The 27,282-nt window shown below is 32.1% G+C and overlaps 2 protein-coding genes across 7 annotated transcripts; both read right to left on the bottom strand.

Annotated features, from left to right (window-relative positions):
- Nucleotides 1–1,033: 1,033 nt before the first annotated feature.
- Nucleotides 1,034–19,662, bottom strand: LOC114309304 (SUPPRESSOR OF ABI3-5-like). The gene is made up of 7 exons (XM_082908166.1): nt 19,659–19,662; nt 19,310–19,380; nt 6,575–6,754; nt 5,232–5,424; nt 3,786–3,895; nt 1,424–1,516; nt 1,034–1,261 (listed from the first exon to the last, which is right to left on the bottom strand). The coding sequence occupies exons 1-7, from the start codon at nt 19,660–19,662 to the stop codon at nt 1,238–1,240; spliced, it is 675 nt and encodes a 224-aa protein (XP_082764292.1). The 3' UTR covers nt 1,034–1,237.
- On the bottom strand, nt 13,386–16,046 carry LOC114300831 (heparanase-like protein 3). Of its 6 annotated transcripts, none has more exons than XR_014356497.1 (7): nt 15,233–16,025; nt 14,934–15,123; nt 14,713–14,838; nt 14,427–14,460; nt 14,072–14,289; nt 13,619–13,769; nt 13,386–13,531 (listed from the first exon to the last, which is right to left on the bottom strand). XR_014356497.1 is itself a non-coding variant. In XM_082908855.1 (7 exons), the coding sequence occupies exons 1-6, from the start codon at nt 15,495–15,497 to the stop codon at nt 13,625–13,627; spliced, it is 825 nt and encodes a 274-aa protein (XP_082764981.1). In that variant the 5' UTR covers nt 15,498–15,512; the 3' UTR covers nt 13,386–13,531; nt 13,619–13,624. The 6 variants fall into 6 exon arrangements, 2 of the variants coding, with proteins under 2 accessions (XP_082764981.1, XP_082764982.1); XM_082908855.1 differs by having other exon boundaries at nt 14,225–14,289; nt 15,233–15,512; XR_014356499.1 differs by lacking the exon at nt 13,619–13,769 and having other exon boundaries at nt 15,233–16,026.
- Nucleotides 19,663–27,282: the final 7,620 nt, after the last annotated feature.

The following is a 27,282-nucleotide window of genomic DNA, read 5'->3' as shown; positions in this document are numbered from 1 at the left end:
GTCGTAGAGACGAAAAAACAATTTCGTCATTGAAAATGATAAATTTGTAACGAATTTTTTTGTCTCCAATACGCTCTGTTGGGAACATACTTGTAAGCAATTAGCGACAAAATATTTTGTCATTAAAGGAAGAAATTAGAGACAAAAGTATTTCGTCATAAATATAAGAAATAGAGACGAAATAATTTTGTCACGCTTAATATAAACGAAGACGAAATTTTTTTGTCAAAGAAGCTACCAATAGAGATAAAAACAAATTTATCATTAAAAATGATAAATTTGTGACCAATATTTTTGTCTCTAATACACTCTGTTGGAAACATACTTGTAAGTAATTAGCGACAAAATATTTTGTCATTAAAGGAAGAAATTAGAGACAAATATTTTGTCATAAATATAAGAAATAAAGACGAAATAATTTTGTCACGTTTAATATAAGCGAAGACAAAAAAATTTTGTCAAAGAAGCTACCAATAGAGACAAAAACAAATTCATCATTAAAAATGATAAATTTGTGACGAATTTTTTTGTCTCAAATACACTCTGTTGGGAACATACTTGTAAGTAATTAGCGACAAAATATTTTGTCATTAAAGGAGAAATTAGAGAAACAATTATTTTGTCATAAATATAAGAAATGGAGACAAAATAATTTTGTCAAAGAAGCTACAAATAGAGACAAAATTCATCATTAAAAATGATAAAATAATGTTAAAAAAAATTCGTCACACATTGAGAATAATAGTGACAAAATGTGACAATATTTTTTGTTACGACAAATGCATTTAGTGACGAAATAAAAAATTCATGACAAAATTAATCATCCACCTAAGCGAAATAAGAGACAAAAGAACCTTCTTTAGGGATGGAAAATTTTGTCAATAATTTCATAATATTTTTTTCCATATTATATACCTATTTTATCAAAATCTAAATTTTAGTTCAATAAATATAACCCTGTTCATGTTGAAACCTGTTGAATATAACAATTCCATCACAACTTAACCTAACCTGTTATCAACACATTTACGAATTAACAAAATGAAAATATCCATTCATCATCACAAATAATTTCATCCTAATACAATAAAATAGTGAAATATCCACAAAATATCCAAAAGTTATAACTTGTTCAATTTTACCAAAAATCCAACAATAACTAGTGCAACTCCACAAAGTATGTGTATCCTTATCAAACAAAAATGAACATTCAAGCAAATTAGATCATTGTTGCACGTCAAAAATGCCACCCCAATCCAATCTGCAAAAAAATAAATTAAAAGCTTTAGTAATTAATTAATTATACAAAAGATTAAAAACATTAGTAACTCATCAATTCACAAATGGTGCATCCCATTAATGTGCCATAAGTTCATATAGCTTATATTGGTCCATTTAATTCTTAAAGTGCAAGGATACGTACCAGTTTTTCTACTCTAACAGGGATTGACCTAGAACCACACCTGTGTTTTGTATACATCCTTTCTCTGTTCGCGATGTTACCCTTTGATTGCTCCTATAAGAAAGAATGACCAATATAATAATGAAATGTATCATTAGTAAGACAAATATGTTACCTTTTGATTGTTCCTGTAAGGAAAATGAACCAATATAACAATGAAATGTATCACTAGTAAAACAAATTTAATGCTTGATAATAAAGAATTGCATTGTTCATATCTATCCTTTTCCTATATATCATTTCAACTTAAAAGATGTTTCAAATTATTCACTAGTTTCATTCAATTCTTTGAAATATAGATTAGAGGACTTGTTGAGATTTCATTATAAGATGATTTTTCTGGGTGAAAAAAGAAAAACGAGTAATTTACACCGTTTACAATTAGGGGGCATATAAGCGTAGGCAAGATAGATTGTGAAAAAATCCATTTACATTTCACAAGATATCGAACAATTACTGATACCAAACTCATATCCCTTTCTTTCTTCCACAACTATATCAAATCTAAAGTTCTGTCTTAATACCCTGTATTAGTTACTCAGCTAGTTGCTTACCATTATCATGAAACTTCAGACCAAACTCAAGAACAAACAGAAAATACAATCATAGAAACTGAAATCTTAGTTCTTTATTCTATGATGTGAAAGATGCATTTTAAGGAATCATAAATTAATCTCCTATTATGTGAGCCTTCCAATCCATGTTTAATAGTTTCCCTTTCTCATTTTGCCACTTATTTGGTTTTTATTATGTTTCACTTACATGCTGAGAGGATAAGGAAAAAAGAACACATCAAATTTCACAGCAAATTAATTGTGTTTTTTCTAGTTTTTTTTGAAATCTCTCCCTATTCTAATCAAATTTTATCTAAGTTACAAGCAAAAGAATATGAAGTTGCTACAATTCATCCAAATTAATAGCTCTCTGTTGATCTTCTACCTCAATGCTTTCTGAGAGGCCTCATCACAAAATATACACAAAAGTAAAATGACACTACTACAAAAACATATAAAAATCACACTTTTTTTGTGTGATGTATGTTATTTAATCACACATTTTAGTTTTGTTAAAGTGTGATCTTTGGAAGTGTGATTAAAAGGGGTCATTTTTAATCACATATTTTAAGTGTGATTAATAACATTTAGATCACATCTTTTAAGTATGATTAAAAATATTTAGATCACATATTTTAAGTATGATTAAAAATATTTAGATCATAGCTTTTAAGTGTGATTAAAAATATTTAGATTACACATTTTAAGTGTGATTAATAACATTTAGATCACACCTTTTAAGTGTGATTAAAAATATTTAGATTGCATCTTTTAAGTGTGATTAATAATATTTAGATCACACATTTTAGGTGAGATTAATAACATTTAGATCACACATTTTAACTGTGATTAAAAATATTTAGATCACATCTTTTACAGATTTTAAGTGTGATTAATATCTAATAAAACATGTGATTAATAATCAGATAAGATCACATGTTATATGTATTTGAAGAATGTAATGCGCACTATATACTATATTTTGAATCACAACCATATATTGAATGGAATAACGTCATATATTTCATAAATGAAAGTTAAATGTTTAAAAGTATATACAAAGGAATTAATAAAAAGTTTTTAACTGTGCTTACATATATTAAAAAATAAAAAAACTTGAAAAAATGAAATTGTTGAATTCTTTGACCATATTTTGCATTTCTCCAAGAAATTTCTGACTTGAAAAATAAAAAATACAAATTAATTCAGAAACCACTAGAAGCATATGAATAAACTTAATATTTTTTGTAGAGATTGTTCTTGTCTTACAAAAGACAAAATCGAACATTTTCTCATCACACTGACTCGTCATCTACTGCATCAATAGAAAATGAATAACAACTTTGATTATTATTAGTATAAAATGTTTGGATTACCATATATAAATATGACATATACATAGAATCAATAAATCCAAAATGAAAATCTTCAATGTATGAGCAGATATTTTAAAGTCATAAAACCAAATATACATAGAATCAACAAATCTAAAATGAAATCTTGAAGTGATTATATATTCCTTACCAACTAAAGAAATTGTTGATTAGCAATTTAAATAACGGAAGTTATATCATACTTACATTGGATTTCAACTCATATTCTTTAGTACGAAATTAATCCATTCAACTCGCACTTCATCAAGTTCGGTTTCCGTGTAAGTCTTTTTTCCATTGAATTGCAAGAGGTTATTTACAAACAATTAGATAATATGAAGAAGATGTACAAGTATCATGAATATAATAGTAATAAAAGTATAGAATTTATCTCACATTTTGTTTTCCAGCTGTTTTATTGTCACTCTGATCAGAGTAGGGGACATACTGCTGAGTTTGGTGATCATAAGAATACCAAACCCCATTGTTACCATCATAATATAATCCTGCACATTTATAAAAAAAATAAAAATAAAAATAATAATAATATAATCCTGCAAAACACAAGAATAAATAAATAAATAAAACATTGATCTTCATCAGAAACTAGACCAAATTCTATTTGGTCTACTCCACTAGCACTAGTACCCGTCCAGTTCATTAGCAGCAAAATAAAGCATGCTTGCATAAAAATAGAATACATATTATCATAGATATGCTTCACCTGATCATGGCACTAAAAATTAAAAAAAATATTAATACTTTATGTTACATATTTGTTTACCACTAACCCAATTTTAACTAACAAACCATGCCTTCATTGATTAGTATTGTTTTGAATTTTCAAAGTATAAAACAGAATATGAAGATATACGAATATTTCACAAGTTTTCTCACAATTATAAACACAACAAGAAGATGTTGAAATCAAAACAATAATGACATTTTCTATCTGAAAAGTTGCGAATGTCAATATAAAATATCATCATTTCACTCTGTTTATGACAATATCATGGAGTTGGGGGTTTAAGGCTTCTTGTGGCCATGACTCCATATGTTCATGAGAAATGACATCTGTGAATGAACCGACAATAAATACACAAGAAGAAATTGGTAGGAGTAAATATTTTTTATAAAACAAAAATATTAATTATTTTCAAGAAATATTCCTCATGAAAACTTTTGTATATCTCCACAAATTAACCCTCTGTAAACCTCAAAATTTGGAAGAAAGATCCCCCATCAGTATATTGGATAGGTTTGTTAGCAGCACCCAACAAATACTGCTCTCAAAGTTGTACAATTCTATTGAGTGATGTCTCTCCTCTCATCTCTCTGAATAGTGTAGAAATATCGGGGCTCTGCTCAAAATTTGAAATATAAAAACCTTGTAACAATTACTAAAATTATATTTTCTTAAAATAATCCATACTGAAAACCATCAACAAATGCAGAGCAATCCAAGCCAACCATAAACTCCAAAATAGAAATGCTGTCACAATGTAATGGTCAGTTGACAACAGAAATCCAAACCAGAGGCCCTTTAAAAATTGAACGCCACCACAAGACCAATGATTAATGAAACTAATTATTTGATGCACACTGAATAAGATTGTTAAAGATTTAGGATGCCACACTAGTGCACCAGTCCAGTTGCATGAGAAACACATATCAGAACTTTCACTTATAGAACACAACATTGATATCACGGGGGCTATGGCTCACATGATACAACACTTGCAACATTTGCCTACATTATGCATAAACATAAAATCAAGACAGCTTTTATAGTAACAATGAGGAAAACAACAACTAAAATGTAGCTTCCAAATAAATAAATACCTGTATTTCCATCATAATAGAATCCAGAAGAAGCATCATAATAATAGCCAGATGCTTCATCCCAAACAAAGCCAGATTGTAATGAATAAGCATCCTTTGGACCTGCAACCTCTCCACCACTTGGCTCCTGCCCACTAGAGGGCTGCTTATTGTCTGGATTATACTCCTTTGGTGCCCATCCAACAGCATCATACTACAAGGATTGAAAGGAGGGAATGTATTTATTCAATCAGGTTCGTTAACAATATAGACTGATTGCATCTAACCAATACAGGAAAATAAGAAGAGATCAGCCAGGTAGAATGTGTGCATGTGTGCATACACGTGTGAGTGTCTTTGGAAGCAATCATGAGCATTCAAAGTGTTTGCTTCCTGAGTTACCATTGCAATGAATCCTCTCCTTAAATTACATAACACTAAAAACAGCTTCAGGTCAGCAAAAGGACCACAGTGGTTTTCTAGATAGCAGGGATAAAGAATGGGATGAATAAACTATGAAAAATCCAAGAACAAGCACAAAGTGTATCCTGCAACGTATATGATGCTACGTAGGGGCAGAGCCAGGATTTCTCCATAGGAAGTCATACGGCAGATCTCGCCGAGCTGTTAATGGATCGGCATGAATTTTATTCGATTAAATCATTATTGAATATTACTTAATAGAGGCCAATTGAACCAATAAAATTATAAGAGATTAATCTCAATTAAACATTATTTGTATAGTTTTTATAGTTGAAGGGATCAAAATGTATGAATTTATAGATAAGCGGTAAGGTGATATTTGCTAATAGTTGAGGGGATCTTAATGTTAGGATGATCATATTTTTTTTTTACCACAATTTGTTTATCACCTTAGCCATTCATGCTTAATACTAACGTAGAATTGATACATAAGATGGTAAACAAAACATTGTAAGAAAATATGCCTATCATAATATTATTGTAAATGTTTGAGACCACTATATGAGTTACTAAATTTTGAAAGCCAACTCTAATACAATGTAGACTTCACAAATTTTTTGGGAGTGCTACATTGAATTTGGTGGGCTATCATGTAATATGAAAAATAAAATAAAAATTAGAAATAGCATACATATGTACAAATGAAAATTTTCAGAACCTTGAAGGGGCCACAAACCCCCCTCCCTCCCTCCGCCCTTGGTGCTACACATCATAAGATCAAGTTAACTAGCACTAGAGAGCAGAAAAGAGCAGGTTGCAACATGATGGCAGTGTATATACATATAACGAAGAAGTGAACATCCAAAATTGCCACACTAACATATTTAGTATAGAATAGACCATTATACATTTATAATAAAAATGAAACAATACATGCCTACCTGTTGAGCAAATGATGCTGCCTCAATTGCAGCAGCCACAAGACTGCTTGACTGAGAAGATCCTGATGGCCCTGATCCCGGTCCAAGAATGCTTTTTGCATATGGTACTCGCAGAATCTGTCCGTTCTTTTCTAGAGTTGCCCCGTTTGTTGCTCCAAGAGCTTTGGTAGCATCCTCAACCTGGAGAACAAGAAAACACATAAAAACCATAGTTTGAGCATGAATATCAATATGTTTCAACAAACAATAACATGATAAAAAAATATTTATATTTATAAAAACCTAACTTTTATTAAGAGTGGAAAAAAATACGACAAAAATAAAAAGCACAAAGACTGAGATGACCACAATGCCTTTACAATTGCAGTTTGCATCTTACATAGTTTTTAAAGTGAGCCCCGTTGCAACTCATAAATCAGCTAAGCAGTCCCATTTGTCTAATCAAAATCAAATCAGCGTGACAAAATCAAGTGACATTTTGAGAGCAAAAATGAAATATCATATAGTCTTTATGCTGGGTCATTGTGGTAGACTTGGTAACTAATATCTGAAACTCTAGAAATGGGAATTCCTTAATTGACCACAAGCCCATTACATGGTTATCGAGAAAAATACACATAAATTATGCTCCTCAACAGTTCTCATTCTTTGACACAATTCTACGTTAAGAATTCATCAATCTAAAATTTGATTAGTGAATGTAATGTGTAATCTTTCTTGGTCTCCCTTTTCTTTTTTAAATTTCAAAAGATCACGTCTAAATTTATCACTTTTCCCTTCTCATTTCCTTTCCATCCATAAATCCCTACTCAAATATCCAAACACCATAGTTAGAAGATTAAGTCCACCCACAAATTGGAAACTACAACTAACACCAATAACTTGTTTATTGGAGTTATCGGTGTCACAGAGAGAGAGAGAGAGAGAGAGAGAGAGAGAGAGAGAGAGAGAGAGAGAAGGAAAGCATTGTAATGTGTTGTTATCAAGATAGACATGATGTAAAAGATACAAAAAAATAAAAAATAAAAAATAAATAAAAAAGCACCAGAAGACTACTTAAGCTGCAGCACTGGTTGAATGAAAATTAATTGAAGGTGAGATGCTCTTCCATGTCCCAATCTCTGTTGTTAGAATCTTACGATTCACGATTCGATTCACGATTCGGTTCGCAATTTTTACAAAATCGATACGAATCTATTGGTGAATTTATTTTGGAAGTGAATCTCTAGTGAATCGCACGATTTACAATCGATTCACGATTCGATTCACTTTCTACGATTCATGCAACTTTTGAAATTATTGTGTCCGACATATTTTCGACTCTTTTTTTCTCCATCTTTTTAGTGAAAATGGCATAATACAACTTTTAATAGCGTTTAATACCAAAATAACCAACATATATACATGATTTATTATTATTTTAGCGATCATAGAGTTTTCAATAGGATCCAATCAAATTCAATCAGACCCAATATATTTTTAACCTTTCTTCTTATTTTTTTTCTTTTAAAAAATCATAATATATCTTATAAAGATGTTTAAGATTAAAGTTACACTATAAATTATCTATTACTATTTTATTAAATTGAATATTACATGTGTGTGGTTAGTTATACTTTTTAAAATGTTTTAGGCTTTAAAATAAAAGATTCTAAATAATTCTTTCTTATTATTTGCTTACTGTTACTTAGAAAAGTATATATGCTTATTGTCCAAATATCAACATTGCTGTTAATTATTGTTACTTTGGAAATTGATAATTTGTCTATTTGGTTACTATCTTTATTAAGAATGGCTGATAAGAAATATTTAAAAAAGAAAAAAGGCAAGATGATGATATTACATCTTTATTAAGAATGGTTGATAAGAAATATCTAAAAAAGGAAAAATGTAATATGGTGATCTTACATAGGAACCTTTGTTAACTTCTTACCTATTAAACTACGTGATTATTATTCAAAATAACATTTTCATTGATTTAAGTCTAAATATTTTATATTCATAAGATATATTTAACATCTAAATGTATAGATATATATTTTTAAGTAATTTAGAAAAAGTGACTGAATCTTTACGATTCACGATTCGATTCGATTCGCGATTCGGTACAAGGCCATTTCGATTCACGATACGAATCTCGATTTGACAACTATGGTCCCAATACCTATATAGTAGCTTTGTGAAATTAAATTCAATAATCAAGCCTCCAAGTTTTGCAATCAGAATCAACAATAATAACCCACCAGCCACTTCGCTATACTTTAAATCAATTTTTCTTAGAAAAAGGTAGATGCAATGTTGATTACAAATTCACAACTGCAATGAAATGCAAAATTTTGTTTGACTTAAAAACTTCCAACCTTTGAGAAATGATTGTCACTAGCAGAGGTTCTAATGGGCTTGTTCAGAAACAAATGAACCAGCTTCAAATGATGAAAAACAGATAACCAACTTCAAAAAACAAAGAACCAGCTTCAAATGAACCCACTACAATCCCCACCATTTCATCAACCCTAGACCACAACTTCCACACATACAGATACAAATACAGTATCAACATACAAAATTCTGAATCAACATATAGTATAAAAAATAAAAAATAAAAATTCCAACTCTGATTTACAAAACCCAAATACAATATCAACATTCCCACCCAAAACCCTCATTCCAAATGAAACACTATATTTATATAATTCCAGTAATAATAATCATAATCATATACAAATATATCTTATGAATGACATACGAAAGGAGCATAAAAAAAAGAAAGAGAACAGAACTCACAAAAAGTTTCAAGATTCAACAGAGACAAAGACTTGAGTGAGCAACAATGGGGATTTTGGAGCTGCAAATAGAATTAGGGAAAATGAATCAAGAACAGAGGCAAAACATAATTGGAAAAGGAAGAGTCTGGTATATGTTTGGAACTTCTAGATCTTTTTTGGAAGAAGGCGTGTCTGCTGGAGTAGTGGAAGAGGAAAAGGCAACAATTTTGGGATATATTTTTGAATAAAAAAATATATTAATATATATATATAATCACATTTATATATTTTTTTATATATAATCACACTTAATTAGAAAGTGTGATTAAAAATATATATATAATGACACTTAATTAAAAAGTGACATAAAAAATAAATATATCACATGTTAATTTAAAAGTGTGGTTAAAAATGTATATATATAATCACACTTAATTGAAAAGTGTGATAAAAAATATATATATATATATAATCACACTTAATGGAAAAGTGATATAAAAAATAAATATATCACGTGTTAATTAAAAAGTGTAATTAAAAAATGTATATCTATAATCACACTTAATTGAAAAGTGTGATAAAAAATAAATATTATCACACTCAATCAAATCAAGTGTGATTAACATATCAATCTAATTTTTTTTATCACACTTCTAATAAAAGTGAGATATTTTCATGTATCAAAGTGTGATCTTTATCTATTTTTGTAATAGTGTGAGTCAAAAGTTCCGGACAAGTTTAACTTTGCGATCATCCAATAAACATGTTCGCTGGTGGCCCAACATAATCGACTTGTGTTCAGCTTCAGATTTAAGATTATGTATCATCAAGCTTCGGGAAATTATACATCAAACACCAGAGACACCTTAAAGAACCATCCTGCTACCTCCCTCCCTCTATAATCCTATAAATAAAAAATAAGTAGAAAAGAAAAGCACACTTATCTTTTTCTTTTCTTTTTTTCCCTTGAAATGAGTAGCAAAGTTTACAAGGGCAGTAGGAAGGGAAAAATTACTCAGCTTCTGTAAGAACATTTACCAGCTCTCCCAGCTACTCCCTGCAGTAAAATCAATTGTTCCTCCTCATCAGAAAAAAAAAAAAAGAAAAAAAAAGACAAACTAGATAGGAGTGTTGTGAGTTGCAAAATACCAGACAAATTTAATCACAACATTGTCAAAATAGCCAACACAAGAAAATCACCAGTTTATTGGGGGTGAGAATTTTGAATGCGGAAAGTTTTGGAGAATAAGGCGTAAGAAATTTGCATAATAATTATATCCAATAAATAGCAGTAGATTACTCAATAGATTAATAAATATGAAAATTATTTTGATTTTTTTTTTTTTTTGATTTTCATTACAAATGAATATTTAAATAATAAAAGGACTTTTTTTTTTTTTTTTGCAACGGAGAATGTCATTGCTATAAAAAAATTATTTTTTATTAAAATAAATTTTTTTTTGACACATAGAGAGAAAGAGAGAGAGAGAGAGAGAGAGAGAAGAGCGAGAGATAGACATAGAGAGAGAAAGAGATAGAGAAGAGTGATAAATGAGAGAGACAAAGAGAGAAAGAGATATAGAGAGAGAGAGAGACAGGGAGACAGAGAGAGCAAGAGAGAGAGACATATAGAAAAATAGAGAGAAACAAGATATGAGTGAGAGATAGACAGAGAGAGAGAAATAGAGCGAAGTTAATATGAGGGTAAGACTTGAGGGTTGGAAGAAGTTAATAAATGCTAAGGTTTTTTTATTTTTTTAAATAAAAAAATCAAGAAATTTAGATTAAGAGATTGGAGCTCCCACAAGGCTTGGGGTTAAAAACCCCCTTTTGTTTAATATATAGTATAGATGTGTAAATACAGTCAGCCAGTAAAAATTTTAAAATTAAGAATCTAAACGTTTCAAAGATGGAAGATGTTTACAAAGACATGGAAAGGTATCCAACAAAACTACCTAGGTTAAATTGTTATGAAGATTTGCATTTAAAATTTACATTGGATCTAATGGCTGCAGAAATATATATATATATATATATATTTTTTTTAATTATTGGTTTGCAACATCAAATCTTATCACAATATCTTTCCATAATCTCTGTAATTTAGGTGTCTAAAATCAACAGAAACATGTGGAGCACCATGGTTATTCCCATTTCTGTCTAATTTAAAGTTTGGACATAGTCATTATTACTATCTCATGACTAGTGTCATTCAACCGAGTTACTGAAGATGAAACAAGGCCTCCCTGATATTTCCTTAAGAACAAAACAGAAGCAAATTAGAATATGAACACAAACGCAAAGAGGTGAAAAAGCTCTGTAACTTGTAATTTGTCATAAGTTGGTATTGGCTCAAAACAATCCAAAGAACATATAATTGGTTGATCATTGGTCTTGGGTCAAAACAATCCAAAGAACATATAATTTGTTATAATCAGTGAACAGATAAAAGAAGAAGAGGTTTGAAGAACTACGAAAACTTGCTAACATTTTGTTTTCCTTTTCCTCCATAAAAGATTTGCTTAATTTATAACTCCCAAAAACCTTGTGAAACCAAAAGCAAACCAGGCATGCAACTAAGGGATGTTTCATCTTGGATTTGGGTAGAATTTGTTCAGTTTTTTTGTCACCTTTCCCTTTCCCTTTCCCTCCACAAAACTCTATACAAATCCAAAATCCAAACAAACCTGGAGTGCAAGACGTGAAAAATGATAACTGATCAATAGAATTAGAGATCTTAGATTACTACAATCTGGAATGTTAAACACACATTAATTCAGGTGTACAAACCACAAAAAGCAATCAACAGAGGTAAATTATCAGATGCAAGTCTCACATATTCATAGAAACTTAGCACAACATTTTTTAAAACAAAAGAACCAATCACAATCAAACAAACTGAAATCATGTAACACTACAGGAAATTCGTTCTTTAGCGGCGTTTTTAAAACGCCGCGAAAAGCCTGAAAAACGCCGTAATATCTTATAGTGACGTGTAAAACTTTCGCCGCTGATAGGGCCGCCTCAATAGCTACCCAACGTTTAAAAAACGTCGCTAAAAATATTGGACGGCGTTTTAAAAAACGCCGTAAAATCTTTGACGACCGTCTCATCCTCCGTCCCAAATTAACGTGTGACGTCACAATAACGTCATTTAGTGGCGTTTTTGAAAAAACGCAACTGTTTTTTTTATTTTTTTAATTTGTGCTACTCCCTACAATGACGTCATTTTGTGGCGTTTTTTTAAAAAACGCCACTTTTTTCATTTTATGGCATTTTTTCAAAAAACGCCACTTTTTTCTACTTTTTTTTTTTGTTTTTTTGGGTGGGGGGGTTCCTGCTACTGATGCAAGAATATGAAATAAAATACCATTTTGAATGGTAAAATAAATCCATTCAAAATATATATAAAAAAGAGTAAATAAAACGTGATGGTCATTATGATTCAATCATTGATCATAAATTTTGTTGAAAATTGATATTACAGAGTTATGTGATTACTAAGACCAAGAAATCTGTGGGTATTGTTATTATTCCCTCTTTTTCTTCTGTTTGGTTCTTCATTTAAGAAAAATAAATAAACAAAAATAGAAGTCACAAAGTGAAAATAAAACCACCAATTTCCAATCAAAACATAGCTGTCACTTTTGGTACTTCAAAGAACATCAAAACATCTTGCTCTTCTCAAGCCATTCTTTAGCAGGAGCCTCGTTCATTGAACCTACTTTAGCAGCAGTCTCTCCCACTGACAATAAGAACTCTACAAAAAAATATTTGAAGAGACCCAACTTACTGAGAATACTAAGAGATAGTTCTGTCACCATATCTTCAACCAGCAGGCAAAATTCCCCAAAACCTGTTCAAAAGTTCAATGATGCAAACATAGAAGATGTTCCGGCTTTTTCTCTGTTCTACACTCTGCATCTTCTCACCAAAGAGCTCCTCAAAAGATCAAACCACCCTCATTAACACATCATTATTCATTCTTCATCACTGTCACCTCCGTTTTCAGCCACATTCACCCTCTCCATAGCATTGATATCTGGTTCATCTCCTAAATAGCAAATAGATGTATCTGAGGATGATCCAACAAATCCCATTTCATGTGGTGTCAGACCATGGGATGATGGGTGAGGAATTGATTGTAAGAAGTTGAAGTAAGCATATTTTACATCGAACTGCATATCATACCCTGCAAGATAACATGTGCGTTAGATTCTTATACTCCTTTTTTTAAGTCAAAGCAAGAAAAAGGAAGAAGCGTCAAATTCGTAATTACAATAGTTCATTGCGATGGTGCATGTCCTCTGCACCAACAACCATGAAAAAAAGGGAGCAACATGTCACAGTTGTCTAAATCCACCAAGCAAATGGTTGATATAACCGCAAAAAGTGGGAAAAGCCAATCACTTGTAACATCCTTCAATCTCCTGCACACATCTATGGAATGAATTGTACTATTTATGCCCATGTAATTCATTATAAGTTATCTTAATAATCTAAATCGTTTTTTTTTTTAGTCTACGATAGTATAATCAACGAACAAAATTTTGATACAGAGTTCCGATACAAAATGGGATCACGACAGTTAAATGGAAACAAAGATAATAACTAAGATTAAAGGCACACTACTTTTAGAATAGTAGTTTCTGACTGACAAAGATAATGAAAAAAAAATGTTAACATCATCAATAAAAACCTTAAGAGAAGTTTCTGACTGAATGCTATATACCCCTTAAAAATGAACTTCTCAACAAATTTTCCTTTGTTGTTTTCCCTGCCTGTTTTCCACATCATTTTTATGTATCTTCTCAACAAACCATCACACTGCAATTATCAGAGTATAATCCGTTTAGTGAAAGCACATGATCAGGAATATCCCTACCTGTGCTCCAGAGCTTGAGGCTTGCTTTGCAACTTCATCCAGAAAATTAGTTGGAATGTCTTTTTCTGAAATAAATCCAAAATTTAAGCTTTTCAAAAAATCCAGAAATCACAGACAAACAAATCAATTCAATGGAAATTAACCACTAGTGAAAAAGTAAATAACGCAAGTAGTGCAGATAGTGTGGGAAACACAAAACAACCTTGCAAAAAGCTTCAGGATTGTGTTCAAGAGCACTGCACAATGGTTTCATTAAGCACATAAAAAAACAGTTCAAAATAAGTAAGTTTGGTTGCTCTGCCTCTTGTTTTGGAGCCAAAAAATGGTAATGACAATATCAGCGTGTGTATATATACATATAGATATGCATACATAGATCCATCTTCGTTTTAATTCTCATTCTTATTTTGTGAGAATAAAAGTTGATGATTTTCATCACCATGATTGCTGTGATATAAAGATAATGTTGTGGGATTCAGGAATAGAACCTGTAGTAATCAGGATTTGGAACAAAGGTGGTAGTGTTGAGTAGGCCATAGTTTCCACCTATCAATGTTTGTCTACAGTATGTTTTGGTATCATAAGAGGCTGCCATCCCAAGTTGATCCAAGTACCTGTTTGGTTAGCATAAAGATTAGTCCTAAGCTGAACATACTATCTGAGAGTTGAGAAAAAAAATGATCTTGAAAATAAGTCAGATCTTACGTACCAAAAGCTAAACACAAACGCATTAGTGACAAGATTACGGCCACTGTTATAAGCTCCACCGGCGTCACCAACCCATGCTACTGTTGAAGTTCCAGAGGCTTTTAAAATGCTTTGGAGGTTGCTGAATTGCTGGGATTCACCATCAAGATACGATGGGTCAAGGATCTTGGCAACCAGGTGATCATCAACACCTATATATAAGAACAAGGAGAGTTTTTCATTTAAAATGCTTTTATTCAGGGGTAGAAGACACTTAGTTGAAAAAGGCCCTAGGAAAGTGTTTTTGGTTTGTCAATGTACCTGGACCGAGGTTGTAAATGTGGTGGGTAATCACTTGGAGAGAGTTTGGTGTTTTATCTACAAATTCAGTGAACCAGTTAGAATCAAAGAATCCTCCTGGCCCAAGGACTATAGGCTTGACCTGAAAACCTTTGTAGGTGTTTTGCACTATGTTCTGGAGAGCGATCACATCTGACACAAATTGGATTGCTGCAACCCTTGCTCCAACTCCGTTCCCACTAAGTTCATTTCCTGAAAAGAAAACAGTAGTTACACATGAGAACATAAACTAAAAATAAACCAAACAAGTTTAATTCCTCTTCCATATTGCTAAAATTTTACATTTGACAAACAATAGAAGAAAAATTGTAACATTTCCTACCTATTTATATTTAACCACAAACAATAACCCAAAAAAATGTTAAAAAACCATCAAAATATTGAATAACTCATTCATAGGCCAATGCTTATTTCAAGGAACAAGCTGGCCAATGCTCCTACAGAAAAACACTGGAATCAATCAAAAAAATAAAGAAGCTAACCCAAAATAAAATAAAAAGTTAACAAATTATAATCATTGCCAATAATAAAGTTAACAAAAAGTTAGCACATCAATCGCAAGTTAGGTTCAAAACTCTCACCTCCACTTGCACACACCCACATTCAAACTTCACGTTCATCACATAAATATATACTCATAAGAGAGATTACAGATAGTTTGAGTATGGAGAGTACCACCTGATGAAATAATACTAATAAATAGAAAACCAACATTCTCTTTCTTTGGACTGTGTTCTTTGTCTTAATCCTACGCTAAACTCTTATCCTCACATCACCAATCAATGAAAACAAATTTTATCTTCAATTTTACTTTCAAAGTTTCTCTTTATGGCTACAGATAAAGTAAACGTAATCTTAATCCAATTAGTCAATTGCATCACCAAATTTCTATTTCAACCTAACAATACTGAAACACAAAACAAAATGATTCACATAATAAAACAATGAGATTGTAATGATGCAAGGATCTCCAAACAAAATGATGCAAATAACACATCTTGTAATCAACCTTTATTGCATAGCTAGAACTAACCCCAAACAGTGAAAAATTAGATCCAAACATGAAACCTGTGTGCTCTGACTAATCTGATGAACTTGGTTTGATAGTCTATCACTTCATCAAGTTGGCTCCAAAAGTGATATAAAACCTCTCCAAAAGCATTTACTTCTGAACTCTCATCAATTTATTCATTCCTAGTTCTATCCTTGCCCAACTTATAAAATATCCATCTCAATGTTCCCATTCTGGCCATGCTAGTTTACGAACTTGTTTTTTAGATGCCAAACATTTAATCTGATAAAAAATGGCTGAGCTTTATCAGAAGCACTGCTCCTCTAGCAAATTTTAACATCGTTTTGTGTAGTTGTAGAATGTCCAACATCTGATTTCTAAAAGCAACAAGAAGCGTATAAGATAACACATCCAAAAACAAAAGCAAAATGGCTAATTAATAAGTTAATACTGCAACTACGCAGGATGTTAGACAATTGATAACTAGAGTTGAGAAAAACAAACTTCAGTCATAGAGTGCAGAAGAAAAAGCTTGAACTAACCCTAAAACAAGAGTTGTCATGTTCATGAGCCTAATCAAGCTTGTCAAATTTGTTCATTTACCTATTCATTCTAATTTCCATATCGAAAGATATTCAACTTCAATTGCAATTACAAGATACTCCAAGAGCTTATCCATATTTTTGTCATATCTAAAACGCAAGGTACTTTTTCCTTTTTGTCACAGTTACCAAAGCCATATAAGTGTAGCGCCAACTTTTCATGAGGCCTCAAGTAAATCCCAATTTCAATAGAGTTAGTTTGTGGAGCAATCTTGCCCAAAACCTAAGCTTGAGCTTGGTTGTGAATGGGCTTCTTAACAAGCCCAGTATGAGATGCTTATGTCAACATTACTTTCTTTATAAAACCCTGTTTGAACTTAAATTCAAGAGGAAAGTTTGATAAAGCCTCTAGGAGGTCATACCAGATAGTTCAAATATTCATATGTTAACCATCTAACAAACTGGGTTATCTAGACAACCCTCAAATCGAACCATACCACCCTTAAGAGGGTCTTGTCATAGACTCATAATCTTTGTGGTTCATGAGTGAAACATCTCAGCTGGCTCTAACAAAATGTCTCATTTATATCTTACTACCCCAAGTTCTCAAAATGTCTCATTTATATCTTATTATATTCACTCTAGGTTAAGTACAAGAAATCTGACTCTAGTTCACACCTCTCAGTAAGTTCTCAAAATGATACAAAATGATTCACATAATAAAACAATGAGATTGTAATGATATCAAGGTACTTCCAAGACATGCTGTGAATATGACAATATGAGATGCCCGAATAAAAATTTAACTGATCGAATACATCATATAGAATATATAGAGCATTACCACCCAATAAAATCCGTCCAATGCTTAAAATCCTTTGAAGACTTCTTCCTAAGAACAAACAGTTTACAAAATAGTTTGGCATCTTAAATTGGAAAGCTGGATAAAAGAACCATTCATAATAAACAAGTAACAAAAGAGGAAACATTAATGCCACCAAGGGGACACCCCATTGACTTGGGTCACATGCCCCTGATAAACAGACACAGGTTCCAGTCTCCTTAACTAACCTATTTAAAAAAATAAAATGAGAGAGAGGGGGAGAGAGAGAGAGAGGGAAACATTTATTTCTTTAGTTGATTATTGAGGAAAATTACAAATCAGTGGCATTCAGGTCAAATTATGACAAATCAATAAGGAAAAAATATATGTTTTGGGGTTTTACAACAATTTGAAGTATATTACATGATATAACAAAATGCTATTGAATGTAAGTTATTAACTTCTGCTTGCTCCTGAAAGGAATGAGTACAAAATATTTTAAACCCAGATCCAGAGTAAAAAAATACCCTCTGCCAATAACAAAAGAGAATGAGAAGTTATAATCTGAAAATAAAGAGCAAATCCCAAGTAATATTGCAATTCTAACAGCATATATATATATATATATATATAACAGTACACACAAAGAAGAGAGAGAGAGAGAGAGAGAGAGAGATCTAATAAAAACTTACAGATTTGAGAAGCCAAATCTCAAACAGGTTTCATGTAGATTAATCGACCAATTGATGAACGATGAGATCTAATAAAAACAGAAAATCAGAAGTGAGAAGCCAGATCTGAGTTAGAATGTAAAAAATCTATTAAAAATAAAAAACCTAAACAAATTGAAACTCACAAAATCGAAAGAGACAACTGCAAATCTGGAGAATCAACCTTCGAATCTTCAAGAATCAACCTTCGAATCTGATGAAAAGATGAGTACAGAGAGTGAGAGTGAGAGAATTCGAGCAAGAGCGAGAGCGAGACTGCGACAGAGAGAATTCGAGCGAGAGCGAGAGTGAGAGAAACTGCAAATCTGGAGAATCAACCTTCGAATCTTCAAGAATCAACCTTCAAATCTTCAACAAACTTCATAGATCTGATGAAGAGATGAGTACAGAGAGTGAGACTGAGACTGAGAGAGAGAGAATTCGAGCAAGAGCGACAGCGAGACTAAGACAGAGAATGAGAGCGAGAGCGAGAGCGAGAGTGAGAGACAACTGCAAATCTGGAGAATCAACCTTCGAATCTTCAAGAATCAACCTTCAAATCTTCGACAAACTTCCTAGATCTGATGAAGAGATGAGTACAGAGAGTGAGAATGAGACTGAGAGTGAGAGAGAATTTGAGCAAGAGCGAAAGTGAGACTGAGACTGAGAAAGACATCGAGCGAAGGTGAGAGTGAGAGAGAGTGAATTCGAGCAAGAGTGAGAGAGAGGGAAAGAGTGAGATAGAATATGTAACGGCGTCAGATGTGCACCCACAACAACACTGTTTTGAAATTTAATTAACACAGCACTGTAGTTTTTAATTTTTAATTGATCAATGATGGCGTTTTAATAAAAATGCCATAAAAAAAACGTTGCCGTAGCTTCTTTTTGTTGTAGTGTAAGTAAGTCACATAAGAGTCTATTCCAAATTGAAGTTTAGACCATAATTACCTTAATGCCTATCTTTTCACTTGAAAACTGCACACCACACAATGAATATGATCTCTTCACCTCAGCAAAACCTTAAATAATAAATACCCAAAACCCAAATAAGATTTACGCCCATGGACTCTCCCAAACTAAGCAAAGTGCCAAAATCAGTAACAACCACGGTAACTGAACAACCTTTTCATTATTAAAAAATGAAAAACAACTTATTAAAATCAGTCTTAAAAAACAGTACCCCTTTCATTAAAGTTCATAAAACGTCTGTTTAACAAACAACACATATAATAACACACCAAATAAATGACTTTCTTTTAATATTCCAAAACAATCTTGCAAAAACAATCAACAAAACCCATTACTCAAAAATGGGTTTTTAACAAAACCCAAGTCACAGAAAATGCCCAAAAATCGAATTTTCAAATAAATCAAGCAAACCAACCGAAGCTCATAAGCAAAACCCAAGTCACAGAAAATGCCAAAAATCGAATTTTTCAAATAAAACAAAGCAATCATATCTTAGTTGGTGGGTTGAGAGTGATAATGGGGGTTTATATCACGAGAGTTTTACCAATTTTGGGTCAAAAAAGAAAGCTTCAAAGATCAGAAACAACGTGCTCGGTTGGTTCACAAAGCATTGAGTGAGATTGAAGACATGGTTTAGAAGTCTACTCTTTATAGAGACCTTGATTTGAAGGAACATAGTTTGTGAGATAAACGTGCTGGTACCTGATTAAATGGCCTCAAATCAGCAAACAAACAAGAGGGTGGTGAAGAAGCGTGAAGCACCGCAGGAACGAATTCAAGAGAGAGAAATAACTCCTTTTGAAAGAACAATTTAGGGGTTTCTCGTTATATATTAGTTTATGCTGGGTCATCTGCCTTCACATGGAGTTAATTTTACTTTTCACAAATAGGCTAGGTTTGGCCTGGATTTTTTTATTTTTTATTTTTGGTTTTTTTTAAGTACAAAAAGATAAAATAAGTTAAAAAATTAATAAGATAAAATATTACATTCAAATTATAACTATTTAATTTTTTCTTTTACAAAAGTTAGAAAAATAAAAAAATTCATTCCAAACGAGACTTTTTAACCCCAAACTAAAAAAAGTTAAAAAGCCAACTTACATCACAAACGAAAGCATAATATGACAATATCACTATTATAAATACTAGCATATCACCCGTGCTATGCACGGATTGTATTTACAATTATCTATATATATGAATTGCGATTTTTAAATGTCTTCTTTTTTAATTTATTTTAAATGTCTTCTGTTTTTCCTTTTTTATATTATATTAAAGTTTATTATTTTGATGATAATCATATGTGTTAAACTTTTCAATGAATTAAATGTCTTTTTTTTTATTATATTATATTAAAGTTTAATATTTTGATAATAATCATATGTCTTGGATTTTTCAAGAAATTTTTTTTATGCTTGTTCTTAATGCATTAAAGTGTTATTATGAGGGACAATAATCATATGTGTTGAGACTTTTCAAGGAATTCATATGTGTTGGATTTCAAAGAATTTTTTTTATGCTTATTTTTAATGCATTAAAGTGTTATTATGAGGGTAAGACTTGAGGGTTGGGAGAAGTTAATAAATGCTAAGGTATTTTTATTTTTTTAAATCAAAAAATCAAGAAATTTAGATTAAGAGATTGGAGCTCGCACAAGGCTTGGGGTTAAAAACCCCCTTTTGCTTAATATATAGTATAGATGAGCAATACTAGGTATCATGAATTTTTTTTTATGAAAATGATCATGAAAGATTTATGACTCTTGGATTACACTTAAAATAAAGCACCACACACTAATCAAGGTAATCCAAGGGTCATAATTCTTTTATGATCATTTTCATGAAAGTTTTTTCATGATCCTTAACTTTCTCTATAATATATAGATAGATAGATAGATAGATAGATATAAATATGGCACATAACGTTTATATGACACAAGGACCAAAGTATCGGGACAACTGCTGCAATTTACCCTCATCTAAATTAAAGGGATTTAAAAAGTAAAAAAAAAAAAAGAAAAAAAAATTATAATATTAAAAAATGTTCACTAAAAAAATATAGATTAAAAATCAAAAATTAATTATTGAAAACTGCATACTAAACAAGGTAATGTTTTTTTATTAATTTTGAAAATTAAAAAATTATTATTAATTTTTCCTCTGTTTTTTTTTCTCACAAAAAAAAAAAAGTTACATTAATTATCTTTTTTTTTTTTTTGTGGAAAGGGGTTTTGACCTGCGATTTTTCTAAAATGTGTGTTCTAGATGGAAATGGTAGAATTGGTTTAGACAATGAGAAAAAGTACTTATGCAAGGGGCACCTTCACTATGAGAAAGAATAGTCGGTTTTGCATAGGGTGCCTTCTTGGATAATAGCTTTCAATACTGACATGCATGAAGGGCTTAAGTGTGAGACATATGAGAGGGGCTTTAGTGCGAAAATAAAAGAAATGGTTTACAGAGTGTCTTCTTGCTTCACGACTTCAATACTTGTGAGAGAGGAGTAGGCTCAAGTGCGAGAGAGAAATGAGGGTTTGTAGGAAGTGTCTTCTTGGGTCATGACTTGAGTGTCCGTGCACATGAAAATGAGTGATAAGGGTCAGAGTGTGTCTCTTGGGGTGACGGTTTCAGTGCTCCAAAACACAAAATCATAGCATTTTAATAAAAAGAAATAATTAGTGATAAAATATTTTTGTCTTCTTAAATACAAGAACAGAGAATTTATTATTGGTGACGAAATATTTTTGTCTTCCACAACATAACCTTATGAGATGAAAAATATATTCATCGCGCAATCAATCAGAATTTATTAGTGACGAAATATTTTCATCTCCCACAACTTATTTTTCAAAGATAAAAATATATTTGTCGCCCATTTAATAGAAAGATGAAACGACATCGATTGCATGATGGAGTGTTTATTGGTGTTGAAATATTTTTGTCTTCCATAACTTATCATTCCCAGACAAAAATATATTTGTCGCCTAATAAATGGAAATATGCAACGACATTGTTTAATAGGTAGGGAATTTATTGGTGACAAATTACGTTCGTCGCAAAAAATATATATATTTTGTGACAAAAATGTTCATCTCCAATGAGCTAAAATAATTCGAGCCAATGCAAATGAAATTGGCACGTGAATTTTGCAGACGAAATTCTTTTTCGTCTCCTATACGTTTGAGAAAAATTAAAACAAACGACAAAATCAATATTTTGTCATCTTTGGGTTAAATTTTAAGATAAAAAAAATTTCGTCACCAAATTTTGTCACAATAATAGCCTAGATTTCTTGTATTTTGTTTCCTTGTTTAATTATTATTATTATTATTATTATTATTATTATTATTATTATTATTATTATTATTATTTTCTTTTTGTGGAGAGGGGTTTATTGTGAGAAAGAATAGTAGCTATGCACAAAATGTCTTCTTGGATAATAATGTTTGCATGCACAAATGGCTTAAATGTGAGAGAGAATAGAGGAACTTCAGTGCAAAATAGAAGAGATGGTTTATAAAGATTGTTTTCTCGAGTCACAGCTTCAATACTTGTAAGAGAGGAGACTCAAGTGTGCGAGAGAAATGAGGATTTGTAGAGGGTGTCTTTTCGGGTCACGACTTTAATATTTGTGTGTGTGTGAAAGTAAGTGATTAAGGAGGAGTGTCTCTTAGTTTCTGACGGCATTTTAATAAAGAGAAATAATTAGTGACAAAATATTTTCGTTTCAAACTCATATGTTCATTGCCTAATCAACAAAAATACAAAAACAACGTTGTGTAGGGATGGAGAATTTATTGGTGATGAAATATTTTCGTCTCCTTCAACTTAACGTTATGAGACGAAAATATATTTGTCGCACAATCAATCAAAATGCAACACGACACATGGAGAATTTATTAGTGACGAAATATTTTCGTCTCCCAAAACATATCCTTCCGAGACAAAAATATATTTGTTGCCTAATTAACAGAAAGATAAAACGAGCATGAAGGGTTTATTGGTGACAAAATATTTTTGTCTCCCATAACTTACCCTTTCCAAACAAAAAATATATTTGTCACCAAATAAATAAGAAAATGAAACGACATCGTCTAATAAGTTTGGAATTTATTGGTGATGAATTCCTTTTGTCGCAAAATACTTTAAATTTTGTGACAAAAATGTTCGTCTCCAATGAGCTAAAATAATTGGCGCCAACAAGAAAAAAAATTGGCGCCTCTTTTTTTTTCTGACGAATTTATTTTTTCGTCTCCTATAGTTTTGAGAACAATTAAAAGAAACGACAACAGTAATATTTGGTCAAGTTTGGGTTATGTTCTAAAACGAAAATAAATTTTATCACCAAATTTTAAAAATTAATTATTGAAAACTCCATACTAAACAAGGTAATGTTTTCAATTAATTTTGAAAATTACAAATTTTTTATTATTTGTTTCTCTGTATTTTTTCTCACAAAAAAAATAGCTACATTAATTATCTTTTTCTTTTTCTTTTTTTGTGGAGAGAGGTTTTGACCTTCGATTTTTCTGAAATGAGTGTTATAGACGGAAAGAATAGAGTTGGTTCTGACAATGAGAAAAAGTGCTTGCGTGCAAGAGGGGCTTTCACTGTGAGAAAGAATAGTGGGTTTGCATAGGGTACCTTCTTGGATAATAGCTTCAATGCTAGCATGCACGAAGGGCTTAAGTGTGAGACAGAAGAGAGGGGCTTTAGCGCGAAATAGAAAAAATGGTTTACAGAGTGTCTTTTTGAGTCACGACTTCAATACTTGTGAGAAAGGAGTAGACTCAAGTGCGAGAGAGAAATGAGGGTTTGTAGAAAGTGTTTTCTTGGGTCATGACTTCAAGGTCCGTGTACATGAAAATGAGTGATAAGCGTCAGAGTCTATCTCTTGGGGTCACAGTTTCACGGCATTTTAAAAAACAGAAATGATTAGTGATAAAATATTTTTGTATCCTTCAATACCAGAACAAAGAATTTATTATTGGTGATGAAATATTTTTGTCTTCCACGACTTAACCTTATGAGATGAAAAATATATTCGTCACGCAATCAATTAGAATTTATTAGTGACGAAATATTTTCGTCTCCCACAACTTATTCTTCTGAAACAAAAATATATTTGTCGCCTATTTAATAGAAAGATGAAATGACATTGTTTGCATGATGGAGTGTTTATTGGTGATGAAATATTTTCGTCTTCCATAACTTATCATTCCCAGACAAAAATATATTTGTCGCCTAATAAATGGAAATATGTAACGACATCGTTTAATAGGTGTGGAATTTATTGGTGATGAATTACGTTCGTCGCAAAAAAAAATTATATTTTGTGACAAAAATGTTCGTCTCCAATGAGCTAAAATAATTCGCGCCAATGCAAATGAAATTGGCGCCTCATTTTTGCACACGAATTTTTGTTTTCGTCTCCTATACTTCTGAGAAAAATTAAAACAAACGACAAAATTAATATTTGGTCATCTTTCGGTTAAATTTTAAGACAAAAAATTTTGTCACTAAATTTTGTCACAATAACCTAGATTTCTTGTATTTTTTTATTGATTTTAAGCATTTGGTGACGAAATTTGGTTTTCCTCTCTAAAAATAATACATTTAGAGACGAAATTATTTCCTCTCTAAAATTTTTTACAATGGTGACGACAAATTTTGTCTCTAAAATGGCGCCAAATCTTCCACCAAATTTTCCAAGGGCGGGAAATTGTTTTGTGACGAAAAATAAAATTTAGAGACGAATAAAATTTTTGCCACCTATTGTTTTATTTGATTTTAAGCATTTGGTGACGAAATTTGGTTTTCGTCTCTAAAAATAATACAATTGGAGGCGAAATCTTATTTTCATCACTAAAACATGCATATTTGGAGACGAAATATTTTTTCGTCACGCATTTTCGTCACAATAGACCTTTTTTGTTTATATAAGCAAGACACCTAAACTCGAAAGGTACACAACAACGGAAGCTCAAGCTCTTACCTTTTGATGCTTATTTTCATTATTGACTTAGGTATTAGAGAGTCTTTTGGCAACTTGCTAGCCAATATTATTCTTTTGAGTATTTTTTAAGTGATCCGGCCTTCAAGTTAGATCAATCTGACACCATTACAAGTTGTGATAAATTTTTCTCCATACAATATAATACCTTGTATTATTTGTTTTGTGGTGATATCTATATCTGACTCAACTTCTACCATGAAAGCATAGGAAATTTACTTCTATGCAAAAGATTAGCACAAGTAAATCAAAATAAAAATGGCATTAATTTGGATGATGATCCCATTACTTGGAATTTCCTCCAAGACTACATTTTTAGAGTCGTCATTAATCAACAGGTCATGAAAGTCTTAGACGTCTCTGTAGACATCCCCGAACGCCCTGGGAGGGATGGCTCACCCGTTCCGTTCGTATTGGGCTCACTACAGTTCGGACTCTCAAATTGTCACGGTTCTAAATCTGAACCAAAGAGTCCAAATCCGGCAAATCGTTTTGAGAAAACAGATTTTGAAAGAAGTGCCAAACATGGACTGCTTTGCCAGATACAGAGTCGCCACCTAAATGTTTTATTTTGGAGAAATTTAGGAAACCCTGACTCGTTTGCCTAAGGCCACATGTCCGTCATCACCAAAGTTGCCTCGGCTCGGGAACTTGGGTACGATTGGGGAACGTCACTTCGTGAGCACCCCCACTCCCCCGATCAAAGATCGGCCTCTACTAACCATGATATCTATTTTTGAAAACATTATGCGTTCTTATTCCGGTTATTAGCCTAGATTTACTATGTGATGCGCACAACATACAAGTATAGACTGGATCGTCTGAATTAGAACAAAACATCCCGTGTTTGTTTATTTGAAAGTGGTTTGCTACTCGCAAGTAGGCTTAAAATGCAGATTTTGCCACCCTCGGGTGGTCTTAGAAAACATGGTTTTGCCACTATATAGTGGGCTTAAAACTCACAGTCAACGAATTGTTCCAATCCAAATAACCCAACCTTCACCCACAAGCATTCAGGCAGTTATATCACATAAGCATATAGCCTCATGGTAAGCATGCTATTCATGGCTGCCACTCACACGCATGCAAGGATGCTAAAGCAGAAAACTTACCGAGTACTCCAAGCCAAAACAGAAGCTAATTAGAAATCCATGCATGATCCTAATTATACAGAAATGCCTAATGCAACACATGCAAAAGTGCAACTATAGCAGGCTCGGCTATTCTAAACATGACTTATGAAATGCTACAGCTAACATGTATTCAACTTGGAATTGAAAATACAATGCAGTTAGTATGATGCGCCGAGCCCGGTGGATGCAAAACAGATGAATGAATGCAAACATGCTGTCATACTGTATGCTAATTGAAACATGCCCTAATCTAACCATCATAAGCGGGTAAATGAAAGGGAGAAAGACGTGGGGTTGGAAGACAAACATCACACACACGCACACTTATTACACCATTGCCCTCGCGCAGAGGGTCCGAATGAATAATATACAGTCCCAAATGAATAATTACAGTCCAAATATGTACAAAACCCTAAGTAATTAACAAATTAAATTAGGAAAGCAATAAATTGACATGCAAGCCAGAGACTGCCTCAAATCTGCTTTGGATGATGAATGATGCATGCTCGAGTTGCCTTGTGCGGAGAATCTCTCGCGATGCCCCGGTTTGCCTCTGTTTGCAATTGTTCTTGGAATGCGTGTCAAGCTCCAGAAGCCTGTCGATTTCTGATTTACTGCAACAGAGAGCAACAAAGGGGCATGGCAAAATATTTTCATATATGTATGCATGACTACTCTTCAGGGAGTGTAGTCCTCGATCCTCGTGCCACCAATCACGCATATCGATGCATGATGGCCGAGGAGTCGAATTGCACGACTCAATATGAAATGAATGCACGTATAAACACAACAAGACCTAAACTCCAT

Source organism: Camellia sinensis, chromosome 15 (genome assembly GCF_055761805.1).
Source record: "Camellia sinensis isolate YWXY chromosome 15, ASM5576180v1, whole genome shotgun sequence".
Lineage (NCBI taxonomy): Eukaryota > Viridiplantae > Streptophyta > Magnoliopsida > Ericales > Theaceae > Camellia > Camellia sinensis.
This window is presented reverse-complemented; position numbering and strand designations above follow the sequence as displayed.

Excerpts from the sequence above, each read along its gene's own strand:
- LOC114309304 (XM_082908166.1), bottom strand. Across the intron at positions 6,755-19,309 it reads GTGAAAAGATAGGCATTAAG|GTTGAGGATGCTACCAAAGC; the intron begins GTAATTATGGTC and ends CTTGTTCTCCAG. Across the intron at positions 1,262-1,423 it reads CTGTTAGAGTAGAAAAACTG|ATTGGATTGGGGTGGCATTT; the intron begins GTACGTATCCTT and ends ATTTTTTTGCAG.
- LOC114300831 (XM_082908855.1), bottom strand. The coding sequence starts at position 15,497 with ATGTTCTCATGTGTAACTACTGTTTTCTTTTCAGGAAATGAACTTAGT. Across the intron at positions 14,461-14,712 it reads CCAAATCCTGATTACTACAG|TGCTCTTGAACACAATCCTG; the intron begins GTTCTATTCCTG and ends ACCATTGTGCAG. Across the intron at positions 14,290-14,426 it reads ATCCTGAAGCTTTTTGCAAG|AAAAAGACATTCCAACTAAT; the intron begins GTTGTTTTGTGT and ends GATTTATTTCAG.